The sequence below is a fragment of the Heptranchias perlo genome, chromosome 39 (assembly GCF_035084215.1).
Source record: "Heptranchias perlo isolate sHepPer1 chromosome 39, sHepPer1.hap1, whole genome shotgun sequence".
Taxonomy (NCBI): Eukaryota; Metazoa; Chordata; class Chondrichthyes; order Hexanchiformes; family Hexanchidae; genus Heptranchias; species Heptranchias perlo.
This window is the reverse complement of record NC_090363.1, coordinates 16,417,912-16,433,613: the sequence shown is the minus strand read 5'-3', so window position 1 is coordinate 16,433,613 and position 15,702 is coordinate 16,417,912. Positions and strand designations below refer to the sequence as shown.

General features: G+C 43.7%; 1 protein-coding gene across 1 annotated transcript; it reads right to left on the bottom strand.

Annotated features, from left to right (window-relative positions):
• Window positions 1–6,310: 6,310 nt before the first annotated feature.
• LOC137305297 (probable G-protein coupled receptor 139) lies at window positions 6,311–10,029 on the bottom strand. Its single transcript, XM_067974147.1, has 2 exons — window positions 9,960–10,029; window positions 6,311–7,224 (listed from the first exon to the last, which is right to left on the bottom strand). The coding sequence occupies exons 1-2, from the start codon at window positions 10,027–10,029 to the stop codon at window positions 6,311–6,313; spliced, it is 984 nt and encodes a 327-aa protein (XP_067830248.1).
• Window positions 10,030–15,702: the final 5,673 nt, after the last annotated feature.

Genomic DNA, 15,702 nt, shown 5'->3' with positions numbered 1-15,702 from the left:
CCATCCTGTCTGTGCCAGCCGAAAAAGAGCTATCCAGCCTAATCCCACTTTCCAGCTCTTGATCCGTAGCCCTGTAGGTTACGGCACTTCAAGTGCACATCCAGGTACTTTTTAAATGAGTTGAGGGTTTCTGCCTCTCCCACCCTTTCAGGCAGTGAGTTCCAGACCCCGGCCACCCTCTGGGTGAAAAAGATTTCCCTCAGCTCCCCTCTAATCCTTCTACTAATTACTTTAAATCTATGCCCCCTGGTTACTGACTTCTCCGCTAAGAGAAATAGGTCCTTCCTATCCACTATTTATAGGCCCCTCATAATTTTATACACCTCAATTAAATATCCCCTCAGCCTCCTCTGTTCCAAAGAAAACATCCCCAGCCTATCCAATCTTTCCTCATAGCTAAAATTCTCCAGTCCTGGCAACATCCTCCTAAATCTCCTCTGTACGCTCTCTCGTGCAATTACATCTTTCCTGTAATGTGGTGACCAGAACTGTATGCAGTACTCTAGCTATGGCCTAACTAGAAATTTATACAGTTCTAGCATAACCTCCCTGCTCTTATATTCTATGCCTCGGCTAATAAAGGAAAGTATCCCGTATGCCTTCTTAACCACCTTATCTACCTGTCCTGCTACCTTCAGGGATCTGTGGACATGCACTCCAAGGTCCCTCTGTTTCTCTACACTTCCCAGTATCCTCCCATTTATTGTGTATTCCCTTGCCTTGTTTGCCCTCCTCAACTACATTACCTCACACTTCTCTGGATTGAATTCCATTTGCCACTTTTCTGCCCAACTGACCAGTCCATTTAAATCTTCCTGCAGTCTACAACTTTCCTCCTCACTATCAACCACACGGCCAATTTTTGTATCATCTGCAAACTTCGTAATCATGCCCCCTACATTTAAGTCTAAATCATTGATATATGCCACAAAAAGCCAGGGACCTAGTACTGAGCCCTGCGGAACTCCACTGGAAACAGCCTTCCAGTCACAAAAACACCCGTCAAATTTCCCAGCTTAATATTTTTAAATTGGCCTGGGTTTTAAACTTTTTTTTGGGCTCTCCCAGGAGATCACATGGTTTTGGGTGGGGTGGGGAGTCTATATATTGTGATACACAAGGAATCACAGTTGAGTGGGAGAGGCTGGAGGGACCAGAGGGTCTTTTCCTGCCTGTTACTGTTTCTACGTTCTTATGTTTTAAGAGTCACGTTATTTCAACGACTTAAATGTGAGAAGTTTATAACCTGGAAATACATGTTCATAGAATCATAGAATCATAGAAAGGTTACAGCACAGAAGGAAATCATTTGGTCCATTGAGTCCAGGCCGGCTCTATGCAAGAGCAATTTAGTTAGTCCCACTCCCCAACCCTATCCCCGTAGCCCTGTAACTTTTTTTCCTTTCAAGTGCTTATCCAGTTCCCTTTTGAAGGCCATGATTGAATCTGCCTCCACCACCCCCTCGGGCAGTGCATTCCAGATCCTAACCACTCGCTGTGTGACAAAGTTTTTCCTCATGTCACCTTTGGAACTTTTGCCAATCATCTTAAATCTATGTCCTCTGTTTCTTGACTCTTCGGCCAATGGGAACAGTTTCTCTCTATCTACTCTGTTTAGACCATTCATGATTTTGAACACCTCTATCAAATCTCCTCGCAACTGTCTCTGTTCCAAGGAGAACAACCCCAGCTTCTCCAGTCTATCCATGCAACTAAAGTCCCTCATCCCTGGTATCATTCTAGCAAATCTCTTCTGCCCTCTCTCTAAGGCCTTCACATCTTTCCGAAAGTGCGGTGCCCAGAACTGAACACAATACTCCATTTGTGGCCGAACCAGTGTTTTATAAAGGTTCATCATGACTTCCATACTTTTGTACTCTATGCCTCTATTTATAAAGCCCAGGATCCTGTATGCTTTTTTAACCGCTTTCTCAACCTGCCCTGCCACCTTCAATGATTTGTGCACATATACCCCCAGATCTCTCAGTTCCTGTGCCCCTTTTTGAATTGTGCCCTCTAGTTTATATTGCCTCTCCTCATTCTTCCCACCAAAATGTATCACTTCACATTTTTCTGTGTCAAATTTCAACTGCTACGTGTCCACCCGTTCCACCAGCCTGTCTATATCCTCTTAAAGTCTATCACTATCCTCCTCACTGTTTACTACCCTTCCAAGTTTTGTGTCATCTGTAAATTTTGAAATTGTGCCCTGTACACCCAAGTCCAAGTCATTAATATATATCAAGAAAAGCAGTGGTCCGAGTACCGACCCTGGGGAACACCACTGTCCACCTCCCTGCAGTCCAAAAAACAACCGTTCACCACTACTCTCTGATTCCTGTCCCTTAGCCAGAACAAAGCAGCATATCCTGCATCCGAGGTGGTTTTAATCAGCCATATGCGCTTTGATGATCTGCAGGCCCATCACACTCGGTGTTCTGGTCTCGCATCTTTGCCAGGTTTATTGACTTTAACAAGTCACATCCTTTGATCCTTCGATTTTCTGTCTCACATTAAGTTTCCACAGGAGAGCTCAAAGAGAAAATTACTGTTGAATTTACAAAGAATGTCTGTGGCTCAACATGGTTTAGTACATCATGGTCAAATATCCCGTAACGCACCAGCACATTATCATTCAATATTTCCTTTCAGTCATTGTATTGAATCAATCTCGATAGCCTACTTCCACCTCCGTAACATTGCCCGTCTCCGCCCCGCCTCATCCCATCTGCTGTAGAAACCCTCATTCATGTCTTTGTTTCCTCTAGACCTGACTATTCCAATGCTCCCCTGGCTGGCATCCCACCTGCACCCTCCGTAAACTTGAGCTAATCCAAAACCCTGCTGCCCGCATCCTAACTCTCACCAAGTCCCGTTGACCTATTGCCCCCATGCTTGCTGACCTATTCAAATCCCTCCATGGCCTCGGCCCTCCCTATCTCTGTAACCTCCTCCAGCCCTACAACCCTCCGAGATCTCTGCGCTCCACCAATTCTGGGCTATTTCCCCCCACACCCCCACTTCCTTTGCCCCACCATTGGCGGCCGAGTCAATGCCACGGATAGGCCCCCTACATATACGAGTAAAGAGTGCAGCAATGTGACTGAGCACAGCCAGCCCAGCCCAGCCCAGGATGCAATCCTGCCCATTAAACCTCTCCAACAGCACCATATCTCAGAGAAGGTGCAGTGTCCCAGCATATTGTCACAAGGTACACTGCCCAGTCTAAGGCCCAGGGTCCTTGGTGAGCTATCATCCGCGTCCTCAAATCCCCAGCACAACGATCTTCCCCTCTCAAGGTGACAAATTCCATCCTCCAATACATTAACCAGCTGCAGTATCTCACTAAGCAGCTGACAGGATCTTGAAGTTTGAACCAGAACTGGTTTACCAAACCTCCAGTTCTCCCTGTTTAAATTAATTAATTCCATTGCTGCCAGGAATATTAAACTCCATAGCATAACTTCTGGAATTACCTCCTGCCTCCTGCAACATATTCATTTAAAGTCTTGTCCTGACAATGGCCGAGAACTATTCAATTCATTCACTCAGGGGAACTGGATGCTGCAGCAGGTCAGGCACCTTTAATAGAGCAAGAGGCCCCGAGGTGATTCAAGCTATACCATCACTACAGGACCACGGGTGAAAAGTGATTATTGGACTGGTCTCTGGGTGGGGGAATGGAGACAAAGTCATCATTCTATAGCGGCAGTTAGACATGGGAGAGTCTGAGCATGGATGAGCTAGAGAGGCTGAATGGCCTCCCTGTGGTTTTTTTTATATATACAAGTATGTCTTTGTGATCTGCAAGAGCAGCAATGAATGGTGAGCAGCAGTCGGAGAATGAAAGGAGGTGACTCATGGTCAAATGGAGAAGGAGGGAAGCTTTACTCTTTACCTGACCTGATCTGGGCCCGCTTAACACTGATAATGGGTTAAAAAAAACCTCTTCTTTTCCACAAAAAAAATCTCACATTGACACATGTCCTATGTATTAACCCATAGTTAATCAGTGATAGGCCATGATTGTAAACATTTCACCACTGGAAGCTGTGCCTTTTACAGACTATGTTATGCAACTCAGGTTTCAATAAACGAGAAGTGAAAAGGCAGCTTGCCAGTGACAAAACCCAGTACAGTTGGATAGAAGCAGCTCCCTCCCGATACCCTGAGAAAAAATTACGGCACAGAAGGAGGCCATTCAGCCCATCGTGTCTGTGCCGGTCGAAAAAGAGCTACCAGATTAATCCCACTTTCCAGCACTTGGTCCGTAGCCTTGTAGGCCACGGCACTTCAAGTGCATATCCAAGTGTTCTTTAGATGTGATGATGGTTTCTACATCTACCACCCTTTCAGGTAATGATTCCAGACCCCACCACCGGCAGGGTGAAACTTTTTTCCTCTGCTCCCCTTTAACCCCTCTACCAACTACTTTCAACCTACGTCCCCTGGTTACTGACCTCTCTGCTAAGGGAAATAGGCCCTTCCTAACCAATCTATCCAGGCTGCTCATAATTTTATACATCTTAATTAAATCACCCCTCAACCTCCTCTGCTCCAAAGAAAACAGCCCCAGCCTATCCAATCTTTCCTTATAGCTAAAATTCTCCAGTCCTGGCAACATCCTCATAAATGTCTTCTGTACCATCTCTAGTGCAATCACATCTTTCCTGTAATGTGGTGACCAGAAATGTATGCAGTACTCAAGCTGTGGCCTAACCAATGTTTTATACAGTTCTAGCATAACCTCCCTGCTCTTACGTTCTATGCCTCGGTTAATAAATGAAAGTATCCCATATGCCTTCTTAACCACTTATCCAGCTATCCTGCTACCTTCAACCATCTGTGGACATGCGCTCCAAGGTCCCTCTCTTCTTCTACCCCTCTCTGTATCCTCCCATTTATTGTGTGTTCCCTTGCCTTGTTTGCCCTCCCCAAATGCATTACCTCACATTTCTCTGGATTGAATTCCATTTGCCACTTTTCTGCCCACCTGACCAATCCATTGATATCTTCCCACAATCTGCAACTTTCCTCCTCACTATCAGCCACATGGCCAATTTTTGTATCATCCGCAAACTTCTTAATCATGCCCCTTACAGCGTAGGGTCAGCTCAGGTAAATCAAATTAATCCCGAGTTGTCAGTGTATGTGACGACATAGGTAATGATGGGCAGGCTTACGGTTCGATTTTCAACTTTCTGCTCCCAGGTAAAATAACTTTGTGGATCGGCCGCCTTTCATCGAAACCAACCAATTATTATTTGCATTGAAATCAGTGGAGATGAAAATCAAGCTGTTTCTACAAGGCGGGTTTGAGCCACAGCGAGAGTTTTACGCATGGGCAGCAAATTGATAATCCACCGCAATGCGATGTAACATGGAGTACCAAAATGCCCTATTCAATTATTATTGCAACAGTTTATTAATGGTCTGCTTTTAATGCTCTAGTACATAGATTACTGTTAAATTTGTATATCATTAGGGAACAACAGAAATAGGTCCAGGGCAACAGAAAGCTCTTTGCACAAATGGTTGTGAGGCTGTGGAATTCACTTGCAGGGTTAATGGTTGAGGTCGAATCTATATCAACATTCCAAGACTAAATTGGACAAGTGGATGAAGAAATATCAGCCATTACTCCCATGGTAGGTTTACAGTCTTAGTCCAGCAACAGACACGATTCTAGGTGGTCATCAATTGACGTTTCCAGAAAACTTGAAGGCAGCTGGCTGTTCCTTGAAAAAGAGCAGACTTGGAGCGACCCAACTGGATTGTCCAAAACCATGAAGGTGATCAGCAAGTTTATTCAACCAAATTATTCCATGTGGTGAACATTTCAAATTTCATGTCACAAGTTGTAAATTCGCAACTTGGGAGAAAAATGGCAGATCAAGCAGGATCTTTTCACTGAAAGGATCAAACACACGTTGGATAATTTACAAGATGAAGGGAATAGCTAGCAGTTTCAACAGATGCATGTGTTTCTGACGGGTGGATGTGTTGAAGGATATGCTCGGGAAACAGATGTTGGGTTTAGATCAGTCAAAAGGAACAGATATGTTTGTCGAGTTGATTTAATTCAGTTCTGAAAAATTGTTATGTGTTTGTCGCGATCCGATAATGCCTGCCTTACACTATCGGCAAAAGTTAATATTACCCCAAGCATCTTTGATCTCATACAATATGATGTCTAATATGGGGACCAGATTGCAGCCCCCACTGCGATTGGAATTTCCTGTTTCCACATCTCAATTGAACAACTTCTGTTAGGTTCCGATCAATGTAATTGCACTTTAGTTCTGTGAAGTCATTTAAATTGTTTGATTAAATTAGTAATGAGAGTCAGAGGACTCTTTATTGCATTCTTCAATTCCTCTCTGAATTTACTCTGGGACACTGCATAAATAAACGTGTTAGTGCAAGTACTCAAAGACCTGAGCATGTACCCAAATTTTTCCATAATGGTGAAAGGGTCATTGTAATTTGTTTCTAAAAATTGCATATCTGTAAATTGCACAACTATGAAATTTATGAAAATTAGCATCCATAAAAGTATAAAACTGCCAGATATGGCGAGCAGTAAAATGATGGATTTCCTTCGGTTCTCCATCTCTGGATCATTGTGATTCTCACTATTGCTGTTTCCACGGAGACCCTTCCTCAATCTATTGGCCAGTACAATGTGCTTGATGGTCACAGCATTGAGCAGTAAAATCAACACAAATGGAACAAATGGAGTTAAAATTGTTTCTATCCACAAATATGCTACCCATATGGGTAAGGTATAGAAGCTTGATTTTACAAAGCAGGACCATGGTACATTGTCAATTATTTCCCGAGGTTTAAATATAAAGTACATTGGAATATTTTCTAATAAGCTTAAGGAACTCACCACTGTTATAACTACATACACGGTTTTTTCAGTGAAATATTTTGTTCGCAACTTTTGACAACAAATAGACATAAATCGATCAAAGGTGAAAGCGACAGTTAACCAGACAGAACAATCAATGGAAACAAAAAGCATAGCGATATTGAAACTACAAATTGGAGTGTAGTTCAGGAATGAATATGGGAAATAAGCATCTTGAAGCTCATAAAAGATCACTTCAAATATCAGGATCATTAGATCCGCCACTGCCATGGCCACCAGGTAACGGGTGATGCAATTGGAGAGGCCGCAACTTCTGCGGGAGAGAATCACAACTGTCACCAAATTAGCTGCAAAAAGGAGGAAATTGAATTACTAACTTTCCTTATATTGAGAGGAAGATCAGTTCTTTGTCTGAAAATACAGGGATTTTTTTTTTCTTGCTGCTCAAATATCTTTCTCTTTCTCCCACTCTATCCGATAAACTAAGGCATTCTGAAAAGATACATTTCTCTATGGACATACGTCACTAACTTATTTTGTGAGTTACTTCAAAAGATTAAAAAATTGATGGACTGAAATACGCGGGAGGATTTTTCACCCGACCAAAATTGGCCTTTTCTGACCGGTGCCCGTCATAGAATCCGCCCCATTTTCATTTCCATTGACTTTAACAGAAAGGAATTTCGGGTTGGGTGCAGAATGGGCGGTTAACTTGCTCACCTCTATCCCTCCATAAAAATCGTGGGGTAGGTTTCCAACTGTCCGTCTTGATATAAAACTGGTGTTGCGTATCCGTTAGCCCACCTATGGCAGGCGGCCGAAACCCAATGCCAGTTTTAAGCCAAGCATCAGGCTTAAAATGTACCCCAGTGTATCCTCATTACAAATATCCCCAATAATCATGTAACGTAGGTTTCAGTGTGATAACACGATTCCGACTGGAATATTCCATCTTTTGGTTTCCTGGAAGCAGATGAAATCTATTACCAGGTGATCTTCCCGTGCTCTTCATCAGCAAATAACCAGCAAAGTAAGATTTTTCAGCGACACATTGTTACAAGTGAACAACATAACAGCAAACACTTCATTTTGGATTGTGCCCCGGCAAAGTAACACCGGAAATGCTTAGATCAAAGCAACCAGTTAAATGGCCGGAGTTACCACGGGTCTGAGCATGGGCAGAAGGAATTTTGGATATATATCAGAAATGTTTCTGGTAAAGGTTTGTCTTTCATTTGTTCCAGTTGCGATGAAAAATCATTGACCTGAAACGTTAACTCTGTTTCTTTCTCCACAGACGCTGCCTGACCTGCTGAGTGTTTCCAGCATTTTTCTGTTTTTATTCCTGTGGTAACTTCACCCGGTTGCACCGTTATTCCCGGATTTCCAGGTGGTAGCGCGAAATCGGGAGAAGAACCAGCGGAAATTCTAATGCTCTCACTCTATTTCTACCATGCAAAGGAAACTTGGGACAGATTGTAATCTCAATCACCTGGACATTAAACATCGCCCGATTCTGTGGGGGAGAAATCTTGGGCAGTAGCCTGAAATGGGCGGTGTTTCATGGTACGGGTGTTATGCACTCTCAGTGAAGCTGAATTTCAGACAGGGAGTAGAACGGGAAGCAGACATCAGACCGCCCGTTTCCCGCTACCGCCTGAGACCAATTTCTACCCCTATATAAAAATGAAAATCTGACGGTCAACCCGCCGGATTTTCCTTCCATTGAAAGTAATGGAAGACAATCTGCTGTTTTTTTAAGGAAGTGTCATCCTCCCCGGAGGAATTTCCTTTTTTTGTGTTTGACCCAAGTGATGCCGAACACCCCGGATGTAAAGACTAAAATCTATCCCATATTTACGGGAGAAATCACCAAGTACAACAACTTGGATTTAGAATTACAACAGCACAGCAATAGTTGGACTCGCTTTAGCATCACTTGTTTCACTTTGCTTTGCGGGCTCACAACACTAACTGGCTGCAGCTTAATACAACATACTAAATCGCACAGTTTCAGAATCGTGTCCTTCAGGATTACACTATACACACAACATTTCCGACTAGTTGCCAGCGGTCAATGACCTCGCCCGGCACCAACACATAACCCCCACTGTTTCCCATATCCAGTAGCAGTGACAAAAACTGCTTCAGTCGCAACTCGGATAATTAGTGACCACCTGGGTGAAATTGGTATCGCAGAGTCGCGTCAAACTGGTGATTGCAAATCGGCAGCCCATTTTACCCAAATTTACTTTCCATTGAAACCCTGCCCACCATCTATTCCTCTCTCCGCTCCACCAGGGTGTGTCAGATGTAAGGGGTGAAATTGCTCTTTTTCAGTAGCGCGAAACGAGCACATAACGAATCGACAGCCCGCTTGAAACTGCGCCCGATTTTCGCTTCCACTGTCTTCAATGGAAAGGACCATCAGACTGGGTGTAAAATGAGCTGCTCGATCGCCCGGAGCCCGCTTCGCGCTACTGGGGAAGACCAATGTCAGCCCCTGAGGCTCGGTTTCCAGCCTTGTTTAAATGCTGCTGGCTGGCTGCAGGCGCCAGAAGAGCGGGGAATCAGCCGGCTCCGATGCTGATCTGGCCAAATGGGGACGGGATACAGCCCCAGTGGGCTCCAATACTCGAACACTGGCCCAGATTTCTTTTGTGCGCCCGGGAGGATCTCTCCTGTTTCTCCTCTGCTCACAAATATAAAAAGGGAAAATGTCCTATGCTTTTTTTGAACAGCCTCCAGCGGCCCCTTAAAAATTGTTGGTTTGTTCGCCCGATTCCATACCAATCCTTGACTCAGACACAAAACTGCAAGACCGTCTACAAAAGAGAAGATATCCCCACTAAATTGCTGAATTTTAAAAAAAGTCAGTAAATTGTGATTCTTTTCAGGTTGTTACATTAACAATATGACTAAAACTTGGATCAATTAATTTAATTGCTTTGATGCCAGTGTCTGCAAATCATACACTTCAAAATAAACAGATAAACACACAATATTATTACACCGACAGCAGGAGCAGTGATACAGTGAAGCACTGTTAAATCTAAATATTGACTGAATGTAAAAAGCTTACCAGGAACACCAATAATTGCAAGAATAGGGTAGTATATGTTTTCTATCTGTATGATTACCGGCAGTCCCATTTTCGGAGAGAAGCGGCGTTGTCTCTTAGTGTTATGGGTACACAGATCTTCTGTTTTCAAAATAAGGCCTCATTTATACCTAAGAGAAACCTCAAGTGACACACGAGCATTGCACAATGATTGACATTAGTTACAGTCAATTCAACAAACATGTTGAGCCGAGCTGCTTTGACTCCTAATGGCTCGGGATGAGGACATTTTGCAGTGTTATTGCCTGTTGAAAGAGTAAGGAGTCTAGAATAGTATTTCCATCATAGGTTCAAAAAACATTTCGACATCTCCACTCCTACAGTAATGGATAAATGAGGATTTCCACTTATAGGTTCATGCAAGGCATTTGCTAAAACAAAATCGCATGTTTGTGATAGATTAGCTTAATCTAGCTCTGAGTTACATTTTTTCTATCTTTTTAATTAGTGCTGTACATAATATCGACATAAGGAGGGTCCGTGGTGCACGTTAGATCGAAGAACACGCGCTTTTACACAAAGAAAGTAATCTAGTCAGTTTTGTACAGCTGAACAGCCCCACAGATATGTAGAAATGTTGGATTCCTGGAGGTATTAACAGAACTTGCGCGGAGGTGAGAGGGGGATAACAGTTAGATGGGCGAAAATCTCTCAAATGCTTAGTAATATGTGATAATGACATTTAATTACAAAAATTCCATTGTTCCCATGGCAGTGATGACCTGAACTGTGCAGACCTGTCAGTCTGTGTAAAAATAAACATCTAATCTGAAAGCTGTTTCTTTGTCTTTGTCCGTGCCGTTGTTTGGAAATTAATTAAGCAGTGAAAAAATCTAGTAATGTATTGGAGAGGACAGTCTGATTGGACAGTTAATGCATTTGGATTGAGAGTCGGTGGATTTAATCTCTCTAATAGGGGGACAATTAAAGGATCTTTTAGTGGAAAGAGTCAGTACATTTAAAGATTGCCTCACAAGCTTTGAAATTTGTCGACCTCCCACTTTATTTCATAGAATTACGTAGAATTTACAGCACAGAAACAGGCCATTCGGCCCAACGGGTCTATGCCCGTGTTTATGCTCCACATGAGCCACCTCCCACCTTACTTCATCTCACCCTATCAACGTATCCTTCTATTCCTTTCTCCCTCATATACTTATCTAGCTTCCCCTTAATTTCATCTATGCTATTCGCCTCAACAACTCCCTGTGGTAGCCAGTTCCACATTGTCAGCAAACTCTGAGTAAAGAAGTTTCTCCTGAATTCCGTATTGGATTTATTAGTGACTATTTATATATATGGCCCCTAGTTTTGGACTCCCCACATTTGGGAACATCTTCTCTACGTCTACCCTATCGAGCCTCTTCATAATTTTAAAGACCTCTATCAGGTCACCCCTCAGCCTTCTCTTTTCTAGAGGAAGGAACCCCAGCCTGTTCAGTCTTTCCTGATAGTTATACCCTCTCAGTTCTGGGACCATTCTTGTAAATCTTACTTGCACATTCTCCAGTCCTTCGACATTATTTTTGTAATATGGAGACCAGAACTCTGCACAGTATTCTAAATCTCATCTAACCTGGGTTCTCTATAAGAAGAACACAACTAAATGAACTTTTTGAATAACTTGTTGAATTCAAGGCAATGACTGTTTCTTGATGATTTTCCTCTGCACACATCACCTCTCAGGTTTTTCATGTCTTCAGTTCTGACGGGAGATCTGAAATCCTGGACACACACAATAGAACAAGTAATTTTGGGCCAGAGCAGAAGCGAAAAATGGAATCTCCTATGATCTCCATTTTAATGCCAAGGCGGGAAACTAAGTTGCCCATCCGGGTGACGTCGCAGACTGGCTCCGCTGATTTTAACTGCCGGGCCTGATTAACCTGCCGGCTGTTGAGTTCCAGACTGAAAAGGCTGTGGAAAGCCACTGCCAGGCCGTTAAAATTGGATGGCAGGAAGCTGCCGCCTGGGACCCGGGGAAACCGTTCCGCGCACAGGGTAAGTGGATGGGCGGAGAATGGCAGGGAAATCATGGTCAGGGGAGAGGCGTAATAACAGGGCAGGGGAGGTCCAGCGCTTCCTTGTGGGGCTCAGAGGAGCACTCTTGCTACTTCTAGACGACAAGCAACCAAATAAAAGTTTAAAACACTTACCTTGTTGGGCATCTTCTGGTCCTGGCTGCTGTTCCTGGCAGGTTTGACCTGGCGGGAAAGCAAATCACTGCTCCCCCGCTCAGGCCGCAGTTTAAAAAAGCAGTTTGCTGGAATCCGATCAGCAGATTTAAAGAGGACCCTGTTGGTTTGGCCATTTAAAATTGCAGTCAGCCAGATCTGGGTCAGGAGGGGACAGGTATTTCCCCAGTTCCATTTTAACTGGTCCCCTCACCTGGTTTCCACCAGATCGGGCAGGTTAAAATCGAGGCACCACAGCTGAACAAGTCGATCAAGTGAAGGCTTCGCAAACGCCTGGGAACCAAAGGAGAATTCGAAAGGCAGAAAGTTCGTGCTAGTTGACAATCAGGTATTTCACTAAACCAGCGGATCAGCTGGCAACCCATTCTCTCAAGACTGTGCAGCCCAGTAGATCACAAATTGAATGTTCGAAGGCTATTCTATGTCATAAATTCAACAGATGGAACACAAAGCAAACAGCCATGGTCCTAAAAGGTGATAGGGGACAGTGTAGAGACCATTGGGCAGATTTTAACTCTTACTGTGGATCGGCCACCCGTTATAAAACCGCACGATTTCCCATTTCGCAGTAGCAAAAAAAGGACGATAATGAATTGGTAATCCATTTTATACCTTGTCCATTTTTCTTTGCCTTTGACCTGAATGGAGATGGAAATCGGATGGTTATAAATCGGCTGCCAATTTACTGTCACCCTTTCTGCACGAACTGCCGAAGTTTATTTTCACCCCTGTATTCTCAACCCGCCGACTAACATCAAACATGGGAATGAACATCGGGCGGTTTCTATAACGGGCGGCCCATCCGCAGCAGCAATTGCACATCCAGGCAGCAGGTTGGAAATCTCTTCCCATATCGTCCGGTGAGACCGGAAATTGATACTCACTGTGAGAGGGCAGCAAACGGAAGTTTTGTGGCAGTGGTTCGTCCACCGCCGGCAAATGGTGATCCGTTTCTCGGTGGAAGGTTTTTTATTCGTTCATGGGATGTGGGCGTCGCTGGCAAAGCCAGCATTTATTGCCCATCCCTAAAGGTGTGACTTACGTCTATTTGGAGGACAGTGTATTTTTGCAAGTCATTCAGAATTTAAGATCAGATCTTCAGGTCTGCTTGAATATTTACTGATCAGAATTTTGCTAAGTTGCATTGCTGAATATTAGAACATCGCGCGATATTAGAGGTTTTCTCAGTTTCAGGACTTTAGTTGAGTGCCTCGAGTTTTGTATCATGCGAATAATTTATTTCTTTAGGCAGAAATCAGAAGAATATCATCAAATGTCACAGCATGGGGACAAGGCGGAGTAAAGCTTAACCTCTCAAAGGCCCAGTTTTAACCTATTCAGGATCCTTTATCAGCGTCTGACACAAATTCAGAAAGCGTGGCGCATTCACTCGGTGTAAATCAACACAAAACCGAATAGGCGATGCTTCCATTTGATGTAAAATTAGTTCAAATTCATACACGGAGGCATTCATCGGGTAGCAACGCAGTACAAAATCAGTAGAAACATCATACAGGGGACGTATTATTTAAGTGTAAAAATCAGTAAAGCATCATAGAGGTAATTATTCATTCAAATTATAAGAAAGTTATTAAGGGGGTGCAGTCATTACGTTTCAAATCAACACAAAATAAGATAGGAGATCCTTTCATTAAGTGAAAAATCTGTACAAAATCACATAAATATTGTAATGAAGTTTAAAAGTTGTATAAAATCGTACAGAGGGTGCAGTAATTAGGAATAACATTCGTACAAATTACACTGAGCCCACTTTGAATCGGTCACACACCATCCCAACTTGGAAATATATCGTACCTTCGTCATCGCTGGGTCAAAATCCTGGAACTCACTACCAAACAGCACTGTGGGAGAACCTTCACCACACGGACTGCAGCGGCTCAAGAAGGCGGTTTAAAATCAGTACAAAATCATGCAGCAGACAATTCATGATGTGTAAAATCAGTACAAAAACATTCTGGGGCTCATTCATTAGGTTTAAAATCAGTATAAAATCAAATAAATACTGCATTCAATTATGAAAGTCATACAAAATCATAAAAGCAGTACATCCATCAAGTGTAAAATGTTTGCAAAATAGACACCAATTATATTTATGTGTAAAAGTTGTATAAAATCGTACAGGGGTGCAGTCAGTGGGTCTAAAATAATTCAAAATTATGCAATGGTCGCTTTGAATCGGTGTAAAATCAGCATAAACTCGGCAGGGTAAAATTCATTAGGTTTACAATCAGGATAAAACAATTCGATCGACACATTAGGTGTAAAATCAGTTCAAAATCTTACAAATATCGCATTCAATTGTAAAAGTCGTACATTATCGTACCGTGGGTGCAACCATTAGGTATAAAATCAAGACTTGATCATCAAAGGGATGCATTCATTGGGCTTAGATAGTAAACAAGACAGTTTTTTTTATTCGTTCATGGGATGTGGGCGTCGCTGGCAAGGTCAGCATTTATTGCCCATCCCCAAATGTCCTTGAGAAGGTGGTGGTGAGCCGCCTTCTTGAGCCGCGACAGTCCGTGTGGTGAAGGTTCTCCCACAGTGCTGTTAGGTAGTGAGTTCCAGGATTTTGACCCAGCGATGACGAAGGTACGGCGATATATTTCCAAGTTGGGATGGTGTGTGACTTGGAGGGGAACGTGCAGGCAGTGTTGTTCCCATGTGCCTGCTGCCCTTGTCCTTCTAGATGGTAGAGGTCGCGGGTTTGGGAAGTGCTGTTGAAGAAGCCTTGGAGAGTTGCTGCAGTGCATGCTGTGGATGGTACACACTGCAGCCATGGTTCGCTGGTGGTGAAGGGAGTCCATGTTTAGGGTGGTGAATGGGGTGCCAATCAAGCGGGCTGCTTTGTCCTGGATGGTGTTGAGCTTCTTGAGGTTTGTTGGAGCTGCACTCATCCAGACAAATGGAGAGAATTCTATCGCACTCCTGACTTGCGCCTTGTCGATGGTGGAAAGTTTTGGGGGAGTCAGGAGGTGAGTCACTCGCCACAGAATACCCAGCCTCTGACCTGCTCTTGTAGACACCGTATTTTTGTGGCTGGTCCAGTTAAGTTTCTGGTCAATGGTGACCCCCAGGATGTTAATGGTGTGGGATTCGGCGATGGTAATGCCGTTGAATGTCAAGGCGAGGTGGTTAGTCTGTCTCTTGTTGGAAATAGTCATTTCCTGGCACTTGCCTGGCACGAATGTTACTTGCCACTTATCAGGCCAGGCCTGGTCTTGCTGCGTGCGGGCCAGGACTGCTTCATTATCTGAGGGGTTGCGAATGGAACTGAACACTGTGCAATCATCAGCGAACATCCCCATTTCTGACCTTATGATGGAGGGAATGTTATTGATGAAGCAGCTGAAGATGTTTGGGCCTCGGACACTGCCCTGAGGAACTCCTGCAGCAATGTCCTAGGCCTGAGATAATTGGCCGCCAACAATCACTACCATCTTCCTTTGTGCTAGGTATGACTCCAGCCACTGGATTGTTTTCCCCTT